The sequence below is a fragment of the Leopardus geoffroyi genome, chromosome A1 (genome assembly GCF_018350155.1).
Source record: "Leopardus geoffroyi isolate Oge1 chromosome A1, O.geoffroyi_Oge1_pat1.0, whole genome shotgun sequence".
Taxonomy (NCBI): Eukaryota; Metazoa; Chordata; class Mammalia; order Carnivora; family Felidae; genus Leopardus; species Leopardus geoffroyi.
The window spans coordinates 114,596,968-114,620,690 of record NC_059326.1 but is presented as its reverse complement, the minus strand read 5'-3'; the positions used below and the strand labels follow the sequence as shown (position 1 = coordinate 114,620,690).

Genomic DNA, 23,723 nt, shown 5'->3' with positions numbered 1-23,723 from the left:
CCTTGACAGTTGGAGACCCCTAGGCCTTCGTAAGTCATGGTCCCTCCTACTCCTCTGGCTGAATCTTGAACCTCCAAACCATTTTCCCAGATGGACCAGCTCAAACTTATCTCTTATCTTGGAGATCAGAGCTCTTGGGTCTCACATTCTGACCTCTTCCCCCCTTCCTCCTATAGCTGAGCCCTGCTTTTTACTTGAGGTCCTTCCCACCTGAGGACTGGAGGAGCAAGAACAAAGTACAGAGGCCGAAATACATGAGGTGCCAGAATTTGGTTTATTGGCTCATCCAGTGCCAAAGGTCCAATGGGCACCCTCTTTTCATAGAATTGGAAGCACTTTGGCTCCAATATTTCTTTTCTTCTTCACACATTCCTCCTGAAGCCACGGCAGAAGCTGGGGTAGAGTGTGGGGCAAAGGCTGGGCTAATAAGGGTCTGCCTGCTTACATGGGCTCAGTTTGCTTGGCACAGGAAAAGGAGTCTGGAGAAAAGGAAGATGGGCCCCCAGGTGAGGAGGAAAGGAGCTGGCTCAGCAGGGCCCTCTACAATGGGCCCTGAGGGGTAGAGGAGCCCAGCCCAGGGGCAGGGCAGGAATGGGAGGAAGCAAAAGGGTATCAAGGGCAGAGGAGGAGATAAGAGGCCTTCAGAGCCTCATCCTCTCTTGGGCTGAGGTCCTCTGAGGCTCTGAGAGTAGGAGGGAGGGCTGAAAGCAGGGAAGGGCCAGCTAGCTGTGGGGCTTAGGGTGGGGGGTGGTCACTGCTGGCAGGAAAGTCCTTTACTCAAAATCTCCCCAGCCCTAGACCTAGAAAGATACACACACACACACACACACACACTCACACCCCTAGGACCCCACTTCTTTTTAGTGGGGACATGTAGCACACAGCCCTATCCAATGCCCCCAGCTGCAGCTCTGGCCTCATCATCCTGGTCATTTAAGCACATGCTAAGCCCCTGTCCTCCATTCACATCTGTGGCCTGTGCCACAAGTTCTCTGAAGCCTTCCCCTCTCCCTCCGTCTCCCAGGTGCCTTCAGGCCCATCTCTGGTCAGTCTGGGCTGTGACTGCTCCCCCAGCCCGGAGAGAGCAGTGGGGGCATATTAGGACCTCAGAAAAGGGGATGGCCATGGTCTTCAGCAAGGCACTGGGTGGGTGGGAGCAGGACTGGAGCAGGGAGAATAGCAGTTTGGGCTCTAAGGAGCCCCCGCCTCCTTGGGGGGGGCTCAGTCTTCAGTAACTCCTCCAGCCTCTACCCTCCACCCCCATAGCAGGGCCTCCCTCCTCTTTTCCAAGCCCTTCCAGAGGAGTGGTCACTGGGCAGGCACCAGAAACAGCCATCTGAGGGGCCCTGGGGCCGGAGGCATGTGGGTTACTGGCACAGTGTGCAGCCTCCGGGGGGTCAGAACCTCAAGCCAAGTCACCCCCACCAGAGGTCTTCTTCTTGGGCCGGGTCTTCAGTGTCTTGGAAGCCAGTGGCTGCGGGAAGGAGAGAAGAAGTTAGAGGGTTCAGCCTGGGGTCACACCCCCTCCCCATTTCCCCCTGCTCTGGCCTGGGCTCTCACCTCAGCTTTGGGCACTTTTTTGACAGGTTTGACCCTCTTAGGGGCCTTGTCTCCCATATCATCTTCAGAGGTCTCTGTCCGGGGATCTGCCTGGTTTGTGCTAGATCTTAAATTCAGGGCAGGGTCATCTCCTGGTTTGGGGGAAGAAAGGAGAACAGAGGTCTGGTGGCTCTCCTACCTGGCCTCCATGCCCTTGAGGTCCCCCCTCCCTCTGCCCAGTCCTGGGCCCTGCCTGTACCTAAGTCCTCAATGGTATCCAGGAGGCTGCCAGGGTTGGGTCGGAGACGGCTGTCAGACCCCTGCAGGGGCAGTGCATCCTCGTCCCGGATCAGGGTCAGGTCCTGCATGCTGAAGCTTCGGAGCTTCTCTGATAGCACCCCCTGGCCCTAGGGTCACCACCACGCACCGGGAGAACCGGAGGAAGGGGCGGGGTGGAGATAGAGGTCACTATGGAGCACGGGCAGCCACTGAGCTCAGTGCTTTCCTCACACTGTCCTCACCCAGTCCTTTGGCAGCACTGAAAGGCCCATAATTTCCCTTTGGACAGTTGAGGAAACTGGCTCAGAGAGTTGAAGTCACTTGGCTGGAAGGTGTTAGAACCAGGCCTACAACCCTGAGTTGCACAAGCCCCAAACCATCACAGCACCAAGGACAGGTTAGATGCAAAGAGGCTTGGCCAGGGGGATGAAATGAGCAAGGTGGGGCCCTGGGAGCCTGGTCTGCCCCCATCTCACCTTGGCAGCAGCGGTGACTGCAGCATTGGCAGCCAGGTTCAGGCCTCTCTTGCCCACTCTCATCATGGTCTCATAGCTCTTGTCTCGGGCCTGTGTGATGTACTCGTCGATTTCCTGAGAGGTGGGAGGGGAAGGAGTAGGAGGTGAGGGGTGGTCCCTGCTGGCTAGGCCATTCCCTGCCCCTGTTCACACCCAGACAAAGGCACTGCCTGCTCCAGGAGGCCAGGGCCCTGCCAGATCACTTCAGGTTCTGGGTGTCCACAAGGAGAGCCAGGAATGGATGTGGCTGCAGACACTGGGCTGCCATGGCCTGGGGCAGGCTAGGAAGTCAGCTGAGAGTGGAGGCAAACCTTCTCCTTGTTGGACAGTGTCGGGTGCACGAACTTGCGGTAGAGCACGCTGGAGCCCTTGGTATAAGGGGACAGCAGCCATATCACAAAGGCGATCTTGAGCTCAAAGTAGAAGGGGAACCTGTGGGTGGGACAGAGGCAAGTGGCAGAGCCTGGGATAGGGAGTCAGGAGGTGAGCTGATCCCCTGCAAGACCTTGCCTGGTTCCCCACCCCTTAGTGCACTGGGGTTCCCACGTGGCTCAGGAGACTGGGCATTTCCTTCTTTCTTTCCTCCTTTTTTTTAATTGTTTAAGTTTGTTTATTTATTTATTTTGAGAGAAACCGAGAGAGAGAGAGAGTGTGAGCAGGGGAGGGGCAGAGATAGAGGGAGAGGGAGAGGGAGAGAGAGAGAGAGAGAGAGAGAGAGAGAGAGAGAGAGAGAATCCCAAGCAGGCTCCAGGCTGTCAGTACAGAGTCTGATGAGAGGCTAGAACTTAAGAACCACAAGATCATGACCTGAGCCCAAATCAAGAGTCAGATGCTTAACTGACTGAGCCACCCAGGTGCCCCTTGGCATTTCTAATCTCAAGGAAAATGGGAGGCATAGCTGAGATTCCAAGGGGGATGGTAAGTGCCTCCAGCAGAATTCCCCCTGCAGTGTCTCTCTGCACATTTTTCTCTTGGGAGTCCCAGGCCTCTCACTCTGATAGAACACTCCTGCTTGTCTATCCCAGGGCCAATACAAAGGCGAGCTTCCTAACCTCCCAGGTCCACTCCTGTGTCCTCACCCCCTTCTCTTCCTGCCCTTCCTCCCACAAGGAAGACTTAAGCTTCTCCAGCTGTGCTCTGGATCCCATTCTTTGCTGCCTCTTACTTTTAAGGATTGTTGTCCATTCCCTGGCTCCTTCTCCTCAGGCCAGACTCCTTCAGTCTCCTACATTCTCACAAAGCACTTTCCTTTGTTTGTGTCAAGAAGCATCTATGCTAGGGGCTCCTGGGTGGCTCAGTCAGTTAAGTGTCTGACTTTGGTTCAGGTCATGACCTTGCAGTTTGTGAGTTTGAGCCCCACATCGGGCTCTATGTTCTCAGCACAGCACCTGCTTCAGATCCTCTGACCCATCTCTCTCTCCCCCTCCCCTGCTGGTTCTCTCTCTCTCAAAAATAAATACAAATAAACTTAAAAAAAAAAAGAAGCACCTATGCTCACTGTCCTCACAATTTTTAACCCACTATTCTTTCCTAATCTAACCCTACTCAACTTCTGCTAAAACTATTTTTCTCAAAGGCCATTGGCCCTTGCGAGCCAATGCAATCATCTTTTGTTCTCTACCTCTCCATAAAACTCTCTTCTCTCTTGATTTAGTGTTCTGTGCTTTGTTAGTCCTCTCTTCCAAGAGACATCTGCTCACTCAGTACACATTTTTTGCGCTCCTGCTGTCAACATACATATAGGTGATTAAGACATTCTCTGTCCTTCAAGGGTTCACAACATAGTCTAGTAGTGCTTTGAAATACTAGCACTGAATGTCTATAAGATTGAATCATATGCCTAGTTTACAAATAAGGAAACTGAGACCTAGGAAGCTGTAACCTGCCCAAAGTCATACAGGACGTCTGGCAGAAGCAGGTTTCCTGAATTCTATTGTGGTGCTTTGGCTATCATCAGGTAGAAATGTGGGGGTTGGGTCTCTTATTCTACTGAGTAAGCCAGGCCTGCACAGGGGGAGAGTGGACATCCAGGACCCCATGGAACTGTGGGAGGACTCTACCCTGGGTCTCAATCTTCTGTTGGGCTGCTGGGGGTAGAGAGTCTAAACTCTGGACCCTGAGATACAGGTTGGGGATGCTGGACCTCACCAGGAAAGCACAATATCCGTGAGTGTCTCAGCCGTGGTGAAGAAGGCAAAGACGATCCAGTACATCATCCATTTCACCTGAAGGTACAGAGAGCGGTATTAGCTGGGGCCTTGAGGGAACACCCAGGACCCCATCTCTCTTGCCAACTATGCTGGAGGTGTTGTGGGGAAGGGACACACAGGACCTCAACTTTGCCTGTGGATCACACCACAGGGGAAAGGGAACACAAAGGAACTTCCTTGAAGTAAGGTCTCATTAGTGCTGAAGCACTGGCACAAAGTCAGTACTGTCTGTATTGTGATCCACTGGCCTATCTTTGCCACGTGGGGTGGGTAGGAGATTAAAGGGTTATAAACTCACATATTCCTTCACGTTTTTTGTCTTCACGGCCTTGTAGGAAGAATAGGCTGGGTACAAGGTGCCAAAGATGAGCCTAGGGAGGCAGGCATGGTTACTGGTCCCCTCGGCCAAGAGCAGTGGCCTCTCCCTCCCAGCTCTGCATCAGTCAGTCCCTGGGTAGGTAAGGGGAGAAGGACAGAACTCCAGAGTGCCACATCAACTGGACTGATGAACTCAGGCCAGTGGTTACAGTCAAAGCCATTAAGCCTCAGGTGACAAGCTTGGAGGTCCCCAGCCAGTGAAGGTGATGTCTCTCCTCTCTCTGTTTTTCAGTTTTTCTCCAGCCCCTTAGGTAAAGAAAGACCCAGAGGCCAGAGGGTCCAATGTGGTATCTTCACCCATGATCACTGGTTATCAGTATTGTGGGGAGTGGGGGTCTGGTCACTGCAACAGGGTGTCTCCCTTCTCCAGATACTGTGCTCATTCATACCTGTCTGCCCTTACCTTCTACCTCTAGTTCTGAGCCAGGCTGGTTAGGGCCAGGTCTGTAGGGGAACCAGACACCACGTAACAGGGCACTCTATGTGGCAATCAGAGGCACCTCTGTGGCTCTGGGGACCTGGGGCACAGAGGGCACAGGGGCAGGAGGCCCTAAGAGGGGCAAAAGGTTTATTCCCCCATAAGTACGCTTGGGACCAAGCTCGGGGGAGGGTCCTGGGCTCGAGGCCCTAGCTGGAGTGCCACCTGGTAGTGATCCCATTAGAGAGACCATATACAGGACACAGGTGAGGGAAGGAGAAGACTGATGCTCCCCAGGGAGCTCATCCAGGCAAGAGAGAAGCAGCCACTCTGAAGGGCACAGGGAGGTATGACGCCTGTGGATAACCTCTGGGGTGGGATGGGGGAGAGGAAGGAGGGAGACTCCAGTGACAGGGAGCCAGAATACAAGCACATAACAGCGCTGAATGGGAAGAAGGCAGGGGGAGGGAATTTTGGGGTGTCAGTCCCCCGCGGTAGAGGCTGAGGGGCAGGGTCCTGGGTCAGGGTCCTGAGCCAGGGTAGGGGTTGGCTGAGGCCCAAGCAAAGCCCCTGCCGGGCCCAGCCCCCTGACCATGTGTGGGTATTGCCTGTTCTCCCAGGGACCTGCCTCTTACAGGCAAGATACTTTCAAACCGACCTGTGGAGAAGGGGTCGGGGGTGGAGTCCTCAAGGACGAAGTGTGGGGTGTGGGAGCAGGCTTCCCTCCTGGAGCCTGGGGGAGGAGCAGGGACAGAGCTCCACAGTGTAGCTGGCAGCCTGGAATGAAGGCCACCTAAGGCCCTCCCCTCTGTGGCTTTCACAAACCCAGGCTGAGCACACATATCCCCTCCCGGTTACCTCCCACACTTTGTCCTCCAAGCATCTCTGCTTCCCAACACCCAGATGTCCTCCCTGGGGGGCCTTCAGAGCTTATGCCCTCATCTCTAGTGTCCTGATACTGGAAGAGAGAGGAGGCCAAGGCTGCTAACTACGGCCCTAAGCAATGGAATGATGAGGCCCTGTCTGGCTCCCCGCTCTTCCATTAGCCCTCTCCCCGCATGAAGATGACGGCCCAGGTCTGAGTTGCTCCTTCAGCCCAGATCTGCTAGGTGGGGGAGGGGACATGCTGCCTCCCCTTCATAAATCAAGCCATGCTGCCCAGCCCTAGGATGAAGGAACACCGAAAATTAAAAATAAAAGGGGTGGGAAGCCAGGCTTACTATGCTCCTCTAATGTTCCCCCCTCCGGTCCTGGGTCCTACTCTTCCATGTCTTGTCTCTGGGAACCCCTAGAAACGATGTGCCTTTAGGGGACTCTGTTGTATGAAGCCACGGAACGGTCCATGCTGGGCTTCAACACCCCTCAGTCCCCAATTCCCATTCCCCATCCCCCTCCCTGCCGGCCGCGCCCCGCCACCGCCGCACTCACACCACCAGGCGAGAGATGATCCAGGACACCATGGCGGGGCCGGGCGGGGCGCGGGGCGGGGACCCGGCCCGAGCGGAGGATGCAGGTGCCGGAGGTCGAGCGGCGGCGGCAGCAGGAGCCGCAATAGCAGCAGCAGCCGCAGCAGCAGCCGCCGCGGGGGCCGCGAAGTGCCGAGCAGCCGCGGTTAAAGGGGAGGTCCCTGCCGCAGCGGCGGGCCGTGGGCGGCGGCGGCTCTTAAAGGGGAGGCCCGCCGGCGGCGGCGGCGGCGGCGGCGCGCCCCCCTGCACCTGCTATCACCGGGCATGCGCCTTTGACCCTGACCGCCCTGCCTTCGTCTAATCGCTTGTTCATCTTCCTTGGATTCCAAGCCGTGGCTTGAGGTCCTTACAGGCCTTCAGGTTCCATCCTGACGTCCTAGCCCTCTTCCTGCCTTGCCCACATCAGGCTGAAAGGTTTAAACATTCCCCCAGGAATACTAGCTAGGACTTATTGAGTGCTTACTGTGCCAGCCTCTGAGCTAAGAGCTTCACATGCATTATTTCACTGAATCCTCATTTCATAAAGCAGAGGTCATAATTATCCTCCTTTTGAAGATAAGGAAATGGGAAGCTTAGGGAAGTTCAATAATTTGCCAAGGTCACAAAACCACTAAGTCATGCTAAGGTATGAACCCATGAATTCTACTTTAATCAGGCCACTTCTCCTAACTGCTGACTAGCAAACTGTCTTCCTCCATTACAGGCCCTGTAGACACCCACCCAAGAACTTCTCAAGTCAAAGGTATAGCTATAGCTACACCTGTCCACCTCACCCCTTCTTGGCCGTTACCAATCAATCCTGTTGGAGGACCTGTCCCCCACTCTGATCTTTTTTACGTTGTCGCTTGCTAAGCTTTGCAGGGAAACAGAGCCCAGGCTCTCAAGGTGAATACCCAGGGGTAGACCCTCTTTAAACAAAGGGTAGGGAGGCACGGCGTCTGGGTTGGAGATGGATCTAGGGCCTCCAGTTTCACCCCCACCAGCAAATGCTGGCAGCAGTGTATGCCCTAATTCTGAAGACATTTATATCCAGAATGTAGGCTAGCCCGCCTCCTGATTTTCACCAAAGCAACAAAGCTCCAACCTCTGCAACCCCCTTTCTCCCCATTGCTTTCCTTTCCTGTCCCATTTCAAAGCTTCTGCATTCTTTAAGTGGAGGTGTGAGTCTTCTGGTGACCACAGCCTCGACCTGTGCCCATCCAGCCTGAAAGGACACGTTCAGAGCTCTGTATTTCAGTTATGGTCCTATTCAAACTCAGTATCCTTGAACCACACAATGGTCTATTTCCACCCTGATAATTGTATTTCCAGGCTCAAACACTTTGGAAGATGTTTTCCAACAGAGTCTGGAGAAGCAGCCTCCGATGACCCCTCTTGCTATTCTTTACAACTTCCTCTTCAAAAGGCCTTTTCTAATCGGAATGTCCTTACTCCTCAAGCTACTTTAATTGCTGATTTATAAACAAAAAATCCATTTGGGTCTTTTCCCACCAACTCTGAGGTGGACCTAGGGCCACATGTTTCATATGTGGGCAGCTGGGCCTCCTGCTTTGAGGAACCTCATCACTGATCACCCAAAACCTTGCTCAGGCTGTCCCCCACTGTGCTTACCCCCAGCTGCTCTAGGAAGGTTAAAGACCTCATCTTTCCCACTCCATTCACATAGCATCAACAATGGAAAACCCATCTTTTCTGCCACTCTTTTCCCTTCACCCCCCAAACCCACAAACCACAATGACCTGGCACTTTCCGCTCTCAAATGGGCACAAATTCAGGAAGTAAAGGGTAATCGGATGCAGCAATGTAATGAAGGTCAGAAAATGAACCATTCGCCACCTCCAACCCCGCCCTCAACCTGCCTTTGCTTTTTAGAATGGCCGGCACAGAAGAATTTAGTCCACTCCAAACAGATTTGTTAGATTTTTAATAAGAACATGGAAATCCCAATCAGCCCTTCAACAAAATTAAAATACAGAAAGTGAAATTAAAAGTATTCTACAGTAAATGACTTTTATTAAAAAAAAAAAAAAAAGGTAATTGTGAACATATAAACAAGCCTGCAGGGCACTACAGTACAGCTGGAAAGAAGATAGATACATTTTCCAATGTATCTATGGGCTAATGAATTCCATCGTTTTCAAATAAATTCTTAATAAAACTCCACAGAGTTGGAAAGTTTTGCTGAAAACATTTTTGGACAAAAAACCCAAAAAACCAAACAGACTCATGTAGGAAATCAAACTTTCCTTTGCATTCGGAAATGTAAGAGGAGTCCCAAGGGAACGCTGGTAATATGTGAAAATGGTTCCTGCGACACCAGTGTGTGTATCTGTAAAACACACCACAGCTCAGACATGACAAAGTTCTTTCTCAGATGGCTGTTCCCTCAAGATAGGACTGAGATGGGAAGGGAAGAAACTAAAAGAATCCTAAAAAGCCAATTCTTTTCAATTCTGCTTTGGCTGATTTTGTGCTATAATGGGCAGTTGATTTCTAAAAATCATAATTCTTCAAAGATTTTTATCGAAAGGAAGACTAAATGTAATGTGCCTTTCCTCATAATCCAGGAAAACAACTGTGGTATTTCAAAAATTCTAAAAATATCTACTTTCATGAAATAGTAACTATTTCACTACAAACCTATTTTTCACTAAATACACACGTTTCCTAATCCTGGAGCCTCCTGGGAAAAGCAGTGGGTTCTCCCTGGGTCCTGCAAGACTCCAGTGTTCACGAGAGAGATTGTGGGGAATGGCTTCACCCCGTCTCCTGGGATGGTCTGTGTCAGAGGTCACGTGCAGAGACACTGTCAGGCTTCCACCAGGTGTGTTTAAGCAATTTGCCCCTACTTGTACCAGTTATGTGATTCCCCCTACCTCCAAACACATTCCCACTTAACTAGGCACGAGAGAACAAAGAAAAGAAAGGTGTGCCCACATTCCCGGTTTCCATGAATCTCAAGTCACGAGAATGTGCAGGAAAGCCCAGCAATGTTCAGGCAATTCGGAGTCCCAAAGACCACAGGATGGGTATGTGGCACCCTTGGCTTGGAGTCTGAAACTGTGTGTGTGAACAGTGTGACTTTCCTGGGTCAACCTTCAGTGTTGAGGCAGCGTAGAAAAGAGTGGCTGGAGAGTTTGTAATACTGACCACACTGGCTCCCAGTGAAGGGCCTCTGCTCCAGCAGAGAACCCTGCCGTTCCCTGTATGTGTTGTGAGTGAAAGACCTGCTTCACAGGGGAGTTAACAATTTCTCCATGCCTAAGATCTTGCCAGTTTGGATTCATGAGCCTTGAGGGTGCCGACAGCATCTTTCACTGCGTGATAAATGATGTTCTTCACCTGGAGAGAGCAATCGGCACAGTCAGTTCATGGTGGCCTCATATTATATTCTCAAATGAAGATATATATTTTAAACAACCTATAAAGCCTACTAGTGAGTGAGGAAATCCTTCAACGAGGACTGCATACTTCCCAAATCAATCCCATAGATGATTTACAAATCACAGAGGATAGAAGGTCTATATTCAAAAAAGAATGATGAAATCATTTGAAAGGCTATATAATCACCATCATCTATGTACTTAGTACATGCTGGGCACTATTGCTAAGTTTTTTGTTTTTGTTGCTTAATTTTTTTTAAATGTTTGTTTATTTTTCAGAGAGAGAGAGAGAGAGAGAGAGACAGAGTGTGAGTGGCAGAGGAGCAGAGACACAGGGACACACAGAATCCGAAGCAGGCTCCAGGCTCTGAGTTGTCAGCGCAGAGCCCGACGAGGGGCTTGAACTCATGGACTACATAATCATGACCTGAGCTGAAGTCCGACGCTTAACTGACTGAGTCACCCAGGTGCCCTATTGCTAAGCTTTTTATGTGGACTTTCACTTAATCCTTACCACAGTCTTATTAGGTCTATTCTTTAAAAAAAATTTTTTTTTTAATGTTTTATTTATTTTTAAGACAGAGAGAGACAGAGCATGAGTGGGGATGGGGCAGAGAGAGAGGTAGGACATAGAATGTGAAGCAGGCTCTAGGCTCCGAGCTGTCAGCACAGAGCCCAACGCAGGGCTCGAGCTCATGAGCCATGAGATCATGACCTGAGCCAAAGTCGGACGCTCAACCAACTGAGCCACCCAGGTGCCCCTGAGGTCTGTTCTATTATTATCATCCCCATTTTTACAGATGAGAAACTGAGGAAACCAAGGTTCTCTGGTTAAGAATCTTGCCCAAGGTCCTACAGCTAATAGGAATGCACTAAAACAACAGTGGGTGGGTAGGATTATTGGATATTTTCTCCCTTTGTGCTTGTATGTATTTTCTATTTTGTCTAAGAAGAACACATATTACACGTGAAGCAGGAAGGAATAGAGTTACTAAAATAAAGTGAACAGGCTAAAGACAGTTTTAAACCAAGATAGTGATTATTTCTGGGGAGGGAAATAAAGAGACAGAATGGGGAAGGGTATATGGAAGCTTCAATAATGTAGTTGTTCTATATGTGTATGTTGTATAATAAGTATGTATAGGATGCTTTATTTCTTAAGGTGAAGGATGGGCACATAAGCTCCCTTTTGCTATTTTTTATTTAAAAACTTTTGTATTGGGGCACCTGGGTGGCTCAATCAGTTAGGCCTCCGACTTCGGCTCAGGTCATGATCTCATGGTTTGTGGGTTCAGGCCCTGCCTCAGGGTCTGTGCTGACAGCTCAGAGGCTGGAGCCTGCTTTAAGATTCTGTGTCAACCTCTCTCTCTGCCTCTCCCTCACTAGTGCTCTGTCTCTCCGTCTCTCAAAAATGAATAAACGTTAAAAAAAAATAATTTTTGTATTAAACAAATATTTTTTTATTTAATTTTTTAAATGTTTATTTATTATTGAGAGACAGAGCGTGAGCAGGGGAGGGACAGGGAGAGAGAGGGAGACACAGAATCTGAAGCAGGCTCCAGACTCCGAGCTGTCAGCACAGAGCCCGACATGGGGCTCAAACTCACAAACCGTGAGAATATGGCCTGAGCCCAAGTCGGATGCCTAACCGACTGAGCCACCCAGGCGCCCCTAATTCAACAAATATTTACTGAGTACCTAGTATGTATCAGATATCATGCTAGGGAAAAGCAGTGAATAAAGGAGTAAAATTCCTGCCTTCATGGAGCTTAAATAGCTTATATTCTAGTAGGGATACAAACAAACAGAAAAAATACATAATATGTTAGACAATAAAAAATACTACAGACAAAAATAGAGCAGTGACAGAGGATTGGGAGTGTTGGAGGTGACATATTATAAATAGAGACCTAATGGAGCTGAGATCTGAAAATATATATGTCTGCATATTTGCATTATATCTATAATATCAATGTTATCTATCAATGTGATTGTACTTTATAATAAGAACTTTAAGGTTGAAACGTTCAAAAAAATTTTTTAAGTTTATTTATTTTTGAGAGAGAGAGTGAGTGTAAGCAGGAGGGGCAGAGAGAGAGGGAGACCGAATCCCAAGTAGGCTCTGCTCTGTCAGCACAGAGCTGGAGGTAGGGCTCGGAACACGAACGCAGAGATCAAGACCTGAGTCAAAATCAAGAGTTAGATGCTTAACCGACTGAACCACCCAGGCAGCCTGAAATGTTCTTAATTTTTAAAAAGGAACAGCAAAAATGAGGAGACTCAGGGTTGAAGATGTCTGAATCTACCTGCGGGAGGCTGGGAGACTATATACAGATTGCTGAAGTACTGCCTGGGAAATCTTGCTTCCTTCTTCTTCATCTTTTTTTTTAATGCTACTAAAGCACCCAACAATTCTTAGGGATATGGATTGCAGTACCTAGCAGGGCATTAAGGAATGGAGCCTGCACAGAAACATGCTGTGAGAAGCAGCTCTGGGGAAATGCCCTTCTTGGAAACATGCTTGGAACACTCTGCCACAGTGCTTTCGCCATCTAACTGGGAAAAGTCAGTCTAGTCAGTTATTAACACTGAAATACTTTATCTCCCAGGGGCAGAGAAATAGAAGATGATAGCAGAAATGACTAGGTTAAAAGATGTGTATCCTCTAAAAGCAAATCGGAAGAGGACTCATTAAATACTCTGTGGAAGAGGATCATCTCTCCAGTAATACCTCCCATAGAATACCCTCAGAAAGCAGAATGCTCATCCTATGTATGTAGGCAAGCAGGAGATAAGGAGAGTGGGGGTGAAGGAGGAGTTATTTACCTGCAGTTTATCCTCATGGTTTGTATGAGTGTTAGAGAGATGCCTGAATTCCTGCGTCAGGCGGAAACAGTGCTTTACATGTTCTGGAGATACAAAGTCTTCTGCTACTTTTATGCAACTGTATAGATTGTGCACCTGGGAGAGGAAAAGTTCAGAGGGAAAAGAGCCCTGAGATGTCCAGCAATATATGGAAAATATCCATGACATAGTTTTAAAAAGAAGACAAAACCCCCCAAACTTGAGAAATGCTTATGATATTCCATTGTCATAAAAACAAAAGCAGAAAAATCCCAAGTATATATTCATAAATGAAAATGTTAGTATTCTCACAGAAGAGGATCTGGAAAAATATATACCAAACTGTTAACCACAAGCTACTTCTGGAGAAAGCAGGGTGAGGGGATGGAAAAGGGGCATGGCACAAGTAGCCGAGTTGGGACTTTCACTTTCTCCCTTATTTAAAAATTTTCAAACATGCATTGAGAATTACACTGAAGAAACTTAAAGAGCAAAAAAGAAGTTGCAGTTTAAGAACAGTCAGCCTAATGCACCCATTTATATGTATCTATTGCCAGATTAGTAGGAAACTCAGAAATAAGGAAGCCTATGGAATCCAGTGGAACCCACCTGGTGTGGGGCTCCAGCAGGTATGAAGACAGCATCTCCCAGGAACTGAACGATGGCCCAGCCTTGCACACCATACTCCTCATAGAGTCGCTTACGGAGGGTCTGGTCCAGGTACCAACTTTGGTCATGGATTGGGTCATGATCAGGGGGATTCTCTTGGCCTTGCTCTTCTCCAACCTGAAGCCATAACCAAACCCAAAGATGGAAAAATCAATGCATAAAAATTATAGCATAAACCCAACTTCCTGCAGCAATGTCCCTAGTGGGGCCAAAGTCTTCTGCTTTATTCTATTCAACACCCTCCAGGTGTGGATTCAGGCCTTCAGGGCATTTGGACAAAAAGTACCTGTCTTTATTATTATTATTTTTTTTAACATTTATTTATTTTTGAGAGACAGAGAGAGACAGAGCATGAGCAGGGGAGGCAGAGAGAGAGGGAGACACAGAATCCGAAGCAGGCTCCAGGCTCCAGGCTCCAAGCTGTCAGCACAGAGCCAGACACGGGACTCGAACTCACAAACCGTGAGCCAAAGTCAGACACTTAACTGAGCCTCCCAGGCATCCCAAAAGTACAGGACTTAAAAGCCAAGAAACCCCACACGAGAAACCTAAACAGGTGGTCTCATCACCCCCAGACCCTTCATCCGTAAGTGGATAGCCTACTTGGGGGCATACCTTTCGTAGCAATTCCCGGATCTTTTCCGCATCCTTGGCTGCATAGATGTGCCACAAAGCACCAGGCTTCTCCTTTCCATCATGAATCCTCTGCTTTGTCACCTCATCAGCATCTCCCTCATCAATTGTCTTGAGTACCTCTGAAAAGAGCAAAATTACTTTTCCAGTCATTTCACTTCCTCTGAGTAAAGCAAAATGTTCAATTCAAACAAGCTTAGTCTCTACTATTCTCCATCTCTCTGAAGCAATGTAAGGTAGAATCAAAGAATCAAAACTCATATTTGCCTAAGCTTTCTACACACAGTAAGAGCAACCCTAAATCTTCCTTAATAGAGACTCTGCATTTTTTTTGGAGGGAGAGTAGTCTTTTAAAACATATTTCTTGCTCAAACTGTTTAGCCACATCTTATGTTCAAAATGCAGGTTATTTCCTGCTGTAAGTAGACAGACTCCATGTACTTTTTCAAGACCTCTTTATAAACTCTAGGGTTCTACGGATATAAGGCCATGAAACATAAAGCTTCTCTGGCAAGTTAAGAGGGTAGACTTCTAATGCTTGTCTATTATAATCCTCTAAAGGACAACTAACGGAAGGATCTGCAGGTGTATCGCATTAAAAGCAAATGTGTGGCAGCAAATATCCAAAATAATGACACCAATAATCCCTGAACTGTGAGATTTTGAATTACGTATTTAACATTTTGTACATTTTCTAAAATGTCCATAATTAACACGTATTAATTTTATACTGAGATGGCAGGGAGTAAAAATGCAGCAAAATATCACTTTGATGCTTTTGTTCTGCGCAAATAAGCTGGCTTTATCATCTGATAAACTGATCTGGCTGATGGCAAGTGAGCCAGACTGCCCTTCCTTCTTTGCTCCTATTTCTGATGCTCTATACTCAGTGGAAAAGGGAGCATTCCCAGAAAGAGAATGACTGTGGTCAGAGATACACAAGTACCACTCTTCTTTCCTAAAACCTCCTTTCACTTAGCAACATCTACTGGGCACCTACTATGCATAGGCCCTGAGGAGAAAGACACTCGATTCTACTCCTGACGTTGAGCCTCACCATCCTGAAGTAGTGGGTATATAGAAATAGTACCTTCATCATGAGCACCCTCCCCGATGGGGATCCCAACATACACCATCACATTGACTGCATCAGATACATCTAAATGAAGGTTTGTTGTGCCAACTCTTCTATCTTCTGCGGTTATTAAGCCTGAGGGAAAAGGAGGATATGCAGGGTGAAAGGGCAATATTGTGAAAAATCCATACCAACTCTACAAGTGAGAACATACTCTAAGATGTTCTTAAATGGGTAACAGGGAGAGTGAAGTATATCTGTTTATTAAAAAAAATCACTCTCATCTCTTTTCTAGTGTTTTAAGATTGATTTCTAGCTCGGTTGACACTATAGTTTTGGCCATTCACTGAACCAATTCCACTCCCTACAACACTATCTCTTTTTTTTTTTTTTTTTTTAATGTTTCTTTCTGAGATAGAATGAGCAGGAGAGGGACAGAACAGAGGATTTGAAGCAGGCTCTGCAGTGAAAGCAGTGAGCCCGATGCAGGGCTTGAACTCATGAACTGTGAGATCATGATGTGAGCTGAAGTTGGATGCTAAACTGACTGAGTCACCCAGGCACCACAACAATCTTTCCTTTAAAAGCAAAACAGACATGTGCATTACTGACATACAAATGAGAATTGGCTTTCACAGTGATTTATGGCCTTATTGTGACTTCACAAAGAGCTTGCTGGGTGGTATGGAACTCTGCCTTCTTCACTGTTATTTTATCAAGGCTCTTAAAAACTAAGAATCATGTCTTCTTGCACAGAATGTTTGAGAGGAAACTTTCTAATTATTGTAGATATACAAAGTATAGATGTGATACAAATCAGTATGACAAAAGCCATCGCATTTAAATCCACCCTGGGGCCTGTGCCTGGCTCAGTTGGTAGAGCATGTGACTCTTGATCTCAGGGTTGTAAGTTCAAGCCCCATAATGGGTATAAAGATTACTTAAAAATAAAAAAAAATCTTAACAAACAAACAAACAAACCTCAAACCATTATGGCTACTGTTAAATTCTTTAGCACCTGTCACTTTGTGCTCTATTAGCTCTACACAGGACCCTGACTAAATATCTCCCTCTATAGGTGAAATGGGGAACAGTAGTGTCCCAAAAGGGCAATTACGGCTTTGGCTTCTTCATACCGTAGGCATTGTACATCTTGGGGCCCAGATCGGGCCTTACAAAGTAGCTGGGTAGCCTAGAAGCCAGATTGAGCCTGCCATCTCGTTTGGTGTACTCTGGCAGAGGAAGATTCTCCATCAGATCTTCAAACCTACAGAAGATCAGGAAAGATGACTTAGCTTGTTAAGAGGGAAAAAAGCAAAGAGGCAAAGTCCACTTTTCTATCATTACTTTGTGATGCTTCAGCAAGGCACAGGGTCTCAAGATGACCTACTGTAGTTCACTAACCTTGTGGGCATCATGTCTCGAAAATCTTCCCCAGGAGGCCAGTCCTTGAGTTTAAGCACCATAGGCTGCCCATCTTCTGATCTTAATCGCTCTGAAAGACAGACAGCACTCCCACAATCTGCTTGTTTGGCTGCTGCATGGTTTTCCAAAGACTGCAAGTTTTAGGAGACTAACTTATTTTCACACTTGTAACCCATCCTAATGGACTAGGTGAGCTTTGTTTTCCTCGCCCACTGCTTTATTTAAGACATGCTATATTTTTCCATCTCACAAGAATTCCAGCCTCAAGAGTGAAAGTGCTCCACACAACCCATGGGAGAAGGTGCTTAAGCCCAGCTGTGCTCTGGGAGCCAATGATTGCCAGGAGAGCTAGCTTGGTTGGCACCAAGACAGACTGTCCCCCCGCCAAGGGGGTATGATTTGTGTCCAAGGGCAGAGCTGGACTTCCTTTCCAGTCTGCCGTCATCAAAACTACTTACTGCATATGATCTCAAAGCCATCCCAGAAATCCCGAACTTTCACATCGGAAATTATAGCACAGTTCCTGCAGTTCACTAAGTCCACATCTTGGTCTCCAAATTCCTGGCTAAAGGCTTCTGGCTTCCAGAGTTCAGACTTGAGCTTTTTATGTACCCCTGAAACCAACACTGGCTGTGGAAACAAAATATGCCAATCAGAACCATTTAGGAAATACTTTTTAGCTCAGAGCTCAAGGACAGGATAGGGTTCCTGAGGACAACCTCTACTTCATGATGATTTACTGTTCTGTCCCAGCTTCAGAATCTATAGGTTTCAACATGTCAGGTGCAGGAAATGGAAACCACTTCTCCATTATAACTTTTGAGTTTCATGCTGGGAGGCATGCTACAGAAATTACTTCTGTTGCTCTGGTATCTACCACTATTTTGAGGTGAGAGGACAAAAAGCTGACTAATGCAACTTTGAGAATACTTCCTCACAGTGAGAATGAAGAACTATCCAGACAATCCCATAACCTCCCCGTTTTTCAAGCACCTGCTAAATTATAAAAATTAGGAAGTGTTATCACACTATCATCCAAATTTGTGCAGCCTTGGAACATTTACCTAGAAAAGTACTACCCATTTCTACCCACCTTCACCTTACCCCTATCACACTTAAGGATTTTCCTCTAAAAGTGTCATTAATGCCAGATCACCACTTCCCAGAAATTTCAACTACCCTTTTCAGAACACAGACCTATAGAGCTTAGAAATAGAAGGAACCACAATATATTTTTAGGAATCTTCTGATTTTTTAAAATCCAAGTAAAATCAAAGTAGCAAGGAAGTTTTCGGTGAACTTACTATGTCTCAATCTCCCTGTCAAAGAATCTCCCAGACAGAATTGAAACTATTGTTGTAGTTGTGGTGGGCAAGCAGCCAGCTGGTCCTGGTAGCTACTTATCCTTACTTACCTGGCCTTGCTTCCAACATTCCCGGAAGATCTTCCAATTGTTTTTGTTGCTGGGGTCATGAAGACACAGAAGTCGGCCATCACAGAGCCAGGAGTGAGATGTATGGGGGTCCAGCACGTTCAACCCCATCACCATCTCCTTCACTTCCTTTTGGGTATCAGTCAAGTTACAGGCCCGCTTTGCAGCATCTGAGGTTTTCTTATTTTCTACCACTGAGGCAATGATGTGGTCAAGGAAGTTGGGTAGGCTGGCCTTGTTCTTCACTCCCTGCCAGATACAATTCTATCAGGTAAGTATGAATGAGGCACTATGAGAAGAGCATTCAAAAAACTGTCTCACAACTGTACTCACAAGAAGGAGTTATGACTTACCTGATTAAGTTTCACAAACGTTTCTGAGATACTTTTTTTTTTTTTCTGAGATACTTTTTTTTTTTTCTGAGATACTTTTTGTAATTGAATGGGGGTTTATGAAGTCAGTATCTTAAATTTCCATCTTTTATACTGTGCTTTACATTTATGCAAGAAAAGTATGCAAAGATCCCATCTGCCTCAAGAGCCTAGAGACCTAAGAAATGTCTTTACCATCCAGCCTTGTATTAAGGTTGCATGTGGACCACAAGGATCACAAAATGCTTTAAGTGAGTGAAAAAGATTATTTACTTTGAGGCTTATAAATTTTTTTCTGGCTAGCATGCCCAAGGATACTTCAACTAAATAATAAAGTGACTTATCAAGGCAGTGTTTTTTATTTCTTTTAATGTTTATTTTTATTTTTGAGAGAGAGAGGGGGTCAGAGTGCAAGCGGGGCAGGGGTAGAGAGAGACGGAGACACAGAATCCAAAGCAGGCTCCAGGCTCTGAGCTGTCAGCACAGAGCCCGACGCGGGGCTTGAACTCACGAATTGTGAGATTATGACCTGGGTCAAAGTTGGACACTTAACAACGGAGCCACCCAGGTGCCAAGGCAGTGGTTTTTTGTTTGTTTGTTTGTTTTTTAACCAGGGAGTATACCCCAAAAAAGTGGTAAATGAAAGTATTCAAAAGGAACTAAATATTCTGAAAGTAGTCTCCTAATGTTCAATTCTTCCCTTGCTTATCACCCCACTGAGAATCTCTTACACATTCCAGGTGATGAAATCACCAGGCTCAAAAATCAAAGTGACATACCTAATGTCACAGAACTGAGAGGGCTTTTATAAAAAGCCTGAAGTATTCCTAAGTCTGAAGTATCACTAATTATTATCTCTACAAAGTACATGTAATCATGGAACTTCCTGGGAAAATCAAAAAAGAAAAAGGAGAACTGAAGGTCAGAGCAAGTACATATAATTTTTTTTTTCGTTTATTTATTTTTGGGACAGAGAGAGACAGAGCATGAACAGGGGAGGGGCAGAGAGAGAGGGAGACACAGAATCGGAAACAGGCTCCAGGCTCCGAGCCATCAGCCCAGAGCCCGACGCGGGGCTCGAACTCACGGACCGTGAGATCGTGACCTGGCTGAAGTCGGACGCTTAACCGACTGCGCCACCCAGGCGCCCCAGAGCAAGTACATATAAAAGAGAGCCAAAAGTAATTTTTTCAAGTCACTAATGCAAAAGAAACAAATAACCCACATCGTACATGGCTCAAACATCCACAGCTCACTGAAGTTTAGCCACTAATTATAAAATAGAATGAGAAATATATTTATGTACTTGCTTGAAATGATCTCTAACACAATACACACTGAAAACAGAAAAGCAAGGTGTAGAGCATCTGAGTAAAAAAAGGAGGAAAAAAACCATACAGTGACTGACCTGCCGAAAAGAAAACAGGTGGCTGGGAGATGATGATGGGAAGGAGACTTTTCACTACATCATTTAAATTTTTATCTTGTGAATTCATTCATTCAGTAAATGCTTACCGAATATCTACTATGTATCAAACACTGTGGCACTAGTGATACAGCAGTGAATAAAACAGTCAAAAATCTTTTATTTTATTTTATTTTTTTTTATTATTATTTTTTTCGTTTATTTATTTTTGGGACAGAGAGAGACAGAGAATGAACGGGAGAGGGGCAGAGAGAGAGGGAGACACAGAATCGGAAACAGGCTCCAGGCTCCGAGCCATCAGCCCAGAGCCTGACGCGGGGCTCGAACTCACGGACCGCGAGATCGTGACCCGGCTGAAGTCGGATGCTTAACCGACTGCGCCACCCAGGCGCCCCAACAGTCAAAAATCTTTTAAGGAAAGGGAAGCCAAACAACAAATCAATCATGGTAATGAATGCTATGGAAAAAATAGTAAGTGCAGACAAAACAGATATGGAGGATGGAGCTGTGATGGATTTTACAAAGGGTGGTTTAAGAAGGCTTACAGGACGTGACATTTCAGAAGGGAGGAGATGAAATTAATGATGAAGCAAGCATACGGTTACATGGCAAAGAGAGTTCCAAGTGGAAGAAAAGGGTAAGCGCAAAGGCTCTGAAGAGGGATTCTTGCCTGGTCACGGTCAGTAAGAAGGTGGGTGTGGTCAGAGCAGAGTGAACAAGGAAAGTGGTGGGTGAAGTCAGAGAAGTGCAAGGAAGAAGTCTTGCACAGATAAAGCTAGAGCATTATTGTCCACTGAAAGGATTCTGTTTATATTATCAGAGAAATAGGAAGCCCTTGAAGCAGAGCTTCAGCAGAGCTAACAAAAGTCATATCAATGAAACCACTCATATTTAAAAAGAACCACAGGCTGCTGTGTTGACAACAGACTATAGAGTGGAAAAGGGAAGAAATAAAGGAGACCTGTAAGAAGTTTACTGCAAACATGCAGGCAAGACAGGATGTTGGCTCAGACCAGAGAGGAAGTGGTGGAGCTAATGAGAAATGGGTGGACTCTGAATACATGTTATTTTTTATTTGAGAGAGACAGAGAGAGACAGAGAGAGAGAGAGCGAGAGGGGCAAAAGGAAAGAGATAAAATCTTAAGCAGGTTCCATGCTCAGCACAGAGCCTGATGCAGGGCTCGATTCCATGACCCTGGGATCACAACCTGAGCTGAAATTGAGAGCTGGACGCTCAAATGGCTGAGCCACTGAGGTGCCCCTGCATACATTTTAAAGATCAGACTAAAAGGATGTGCTGGCAGATTAGATAGGAAATGTGAGAGAGGGGAGTCCCAAATGACTCCAAGATTTTTGGCCAAGCAACTGGAAGAATGCAGATGCTCATGACCAAGAGAGGAAACTACAGGAGAAGGACGCTTATACGCAGAAGATCAGGCATGTGGTCTTAGATGTGTTAGGTTTAGGTGTCTATTATAGATATCCAAGAAAAGGCAGTATGAATGTACTGTCTAGGTTAAAAAAAATAATAATGCCTGTTATTGTCAAGAAAATAGTGATTCCTGCTGACTGAAAATTTCAATGTCTCAATTTCTATTGACTTCTTTTAAAAAAAAAAATTTTTTTTTAACGTTTATTTATTTTTGAGACAGAGAGAGACAGAGCATGAACAGGGGAGGGGCAGAGAGAGAGTGGGAGACACAGAATCTGAAACAGGCTCCAGGCTCTGAGCTGTCAGCAGAGCCCGATCCGGGACTTGAACTCACGGACCGTGAGATCATGACCTGAGCCGAAGTCGGACGCTTAACCGACCAAGACACCCAGGCGCCCCTATTGACTTCTTAACATGGCACAAAAGGTTCACTATTTAAACGGATCTCAAACATTTCCCAAACGCGATGTAAATAACTTGTCAGTTGGACAGACAACACAGATAACACAAGTTACCCATATATACTCTAATCCAGTTATCAGATCTCTGATGGCTCTTCCTTGGAAAAGCAGCAAAGGCTAGAGTTGTAGAAAGGACACTTACTGCTGAGGATGTAGAGAAGACCGGGGGGAAGGGTATGCCTGTGTCCAAGGGGGCTTGAGGAAGCTTTCCGGGTCCGGAGTGAAGGAGGTCTCGAAGGCTAGAGCCTTCGGTTTTGTTGTTGGAGGCAGTGGGACCCAGTAACAGACTGTTAAAAAGCTTTGGAGTCAATGGAGAGACCTTTGCAGTGGAGTTGAACGAGTCCAGCCCAAAGGGTGAATGAGACTCTTTACTGAGCACCGACCTCAGGGACCCTGCTTCTGTAAGGACATAACCAGGAATAGCATTAGGCATGACAAGTAATACCCAGCAAGCAAATGACTCCTAAAAATGAGCCAAGAGGGGAGGAGGACTTTCCCCTTCCCTGGTCCACAAACTACATACAGTTTGTCCAGGCCAACCTTGACAAGGTTATGACTATAGCAGGATCATGGCCAAGGAGAAGCTCCCTATTTCTTCCTTCCTTTACCAGATCTGGATTTCAAATTTCCTTTTGTTCCAATCCATCTTTCATCTCCCTCACTTTCTAACATAGTGTTTCTGCAAGGGGGTCTTCAGAATACTTGTACTGGAATCACCTGGAGTGTTTACTAAAAATGGAGATTCCTGTTTGTACTCTAAGAGAATGTCATTTAATAGTTCTGGTGGGGCCCAGGAATCTCTATTTATAATAATTCCCCAGGCAACTCTTGGGCCCATGGAAAATCAACCCTGGCTGCATAACAGAACCACCTGGAAGGTTAATAAAAATCTCCTATCAATTCTGACTAAAGAGGTCTGGGGTACAGCCCAGGCATGTGCCTTTTCTTTTGAAGTTTTATGTTTTATTTTCTTAAAAGTAGACTCCACGCCCAATGTGGGGCTTGAACTCATCACCCTGAGATTAAGAATCGGATGCTCTACCAACTGAGCCACTCAGGGACCCAGGCATGTGTCTTTTTTAAAAAAGCTCCACTTCTGCAAAAATATTGAAAGCAATTCCCTCATTTTATGTGATTACCCAGAGAAAGCAAGCATCATGTTTCATAAACGTGGATGGTCATGTGTGAGTTTGAAGAATCCGGGAATAAGTCCAGGTTCCACCCAAAGGCAGGGCAGAGGCTTGTGTTCATCTCACCTTTTGTTTCTTCTTTAGCCTTCTGAGTTGCTAAATCCGCCAACCAGTGCAGGGCAGATGAGGGGGGTGCTGTGTCAGGGCAAGGGGGCCTGATGGTTTTTAGCTCACTATTGCTATTTGAAGTCGAACTATCTGCTTTCAGAGACTCATCAGATCTGATGTCAGTGCTGTCAGCTTTGGGAACATGGTCAGTCTCTGATGTTGTTACTGCTGCAGTTCCTCCTCCGCCTGAGAAAGTGGTTTCATTTCCAGAAGAGGCACTAGGGTTTATGCTAGGGAGCTAAAGCACAGAAGGCCAACATGGTTAGAGTGCTGTTCTTGTGTAGGAAAACAAACAAACACATAGCAAGAGCTACTGACACTAAAAAAGTCTGGGAAAACAACCTGAAACTGTCTCATAAACTATTTCATTCACTGATTAATTTAACACATATTTCAGGAGTCCTACAACATGACAGAAACTATCCTTGGTTCTGTGAAAAGATCAGTGAACATAAAAATGAATAATACA

At 46.5% G+C, this 23,723-nt stretch overlaps 2 protein-coding genes across 5 annotated transcripts in view; both read right to left on the bottom strand.

Moving 5' to 3' along the window:
- Positions 1–251: 251 nt before the first annotated feature.
- REEP2 (receptor accessory protein 2) lies at positions 252–6,964 on the bottom strand. Of its 3 annotated transcripts, none has more exons than XM_045490523.1 (8): positions 6,768–6,964; positions 4,842–4,914; positions 4,482–4,558; positions 2,645–2,765; positions 2,295–2,408; positions 1,799–1,940; positions 1,561–1,691; positions 252–1,474 (listed from the first exon to the last, which is right to left on the bottom strand). In XM_045490523.1, exons 1-8 carry the CDS (start codon positions 6,797–6,799, stop codon positions 1,406–1,408), a joined length of 759 nt encoding a protein of 252 aa, XP_045346479.1. In that variant the 5' UTR covers positions 6,800–6,964; the 3' UTR covers positions 252–1,405. The 3 variants fall into 3 exon arrangements, with proteins under 3 accessions (XP_045346479.1, XP_045346470.1, XP_045346486.1); XM_045490514.1 differs by having other exon boundaries at positions 1,799–1,946; positions 6,768–6,961; XM_045490530.1 differs by having other exon boundaries at positions 1,799–1,946; positions 4,842–4,993; positions 6,768–6,958.
- A 1,748-nt stretch (positions 6,965–8,712) lies between these two features.
- The window catches only part of KDM3B (lysine demethylase 3B), a 70,464-nt gene continuing 55,453 nt past the window's right edge, over positions 8,713–23,723 (bottom strand). For both annotated transcript variants that reach the window (XM_045490368.1, XM_045490378.1), the window contains 11 exons: positions 23,213–23,492; positions 22,099–22,355; positions 18,249–18,515; positions 17,293–17,464; positions 16,814–16,904; positions 16,546–16,676; positions 15,425–15,544; positions 14,317–14,456; positions 13,642–13,818; positions 13,015–13,149; positions 8,713–10,147 (listed from right to left, as the gene is read on the bottom strand). In XM_045490368.1, the coding sequence (XP_045346324.1) occupies positions 10,067–10,147; positions 13,015–13,149; positions 13,642–13,818; positions 14,317–14,456; positions 15,425–15,544; positions 16,546–16,676; positions 16,814–16,904; positions 17,293–17,464; positions 18,249–18,515; positions 22,099–22,355; positions 23,213–23,492 (1,851 nt within the window). In that variant the 3' untranslated portion in view covers positions 8,713–10,066. The remainder of the gene's footprint in view (positions 10,148–13,014; positions 13,150–13,641; positions 13,819–14,316; positions 14,457–15,424; positions 15,545–16,545; positions 16,677–16,813; positions 16,905–17,292; positions 17,465–18,248; positions 18,516–22,098; positions 22,356–23,212; positions 23,493–23,723) is intronic.

Coding starts and splice junctions, on each gene's coding strand:
- REEP2 (XM_045490514.1), bottom strand. CDS start 6,799: ATGGTGTCCTGGATCATCTCTCGCCTGGTGGT. Junction 2,766..4,481: donor ACGGATATTGTGCTTTCCTG/GTGAGGTCCAGC, acceptor TCCCACCCACAG/GTTCCCCTTCTACTTTGAGC. Junction 2,409..2,644: donor CACTGTCCAACAAGGAGAAG/GTTTGCCTCCAC, acceptor CCCACCTCTCAG/GAAATCGACGAGTACATCAC.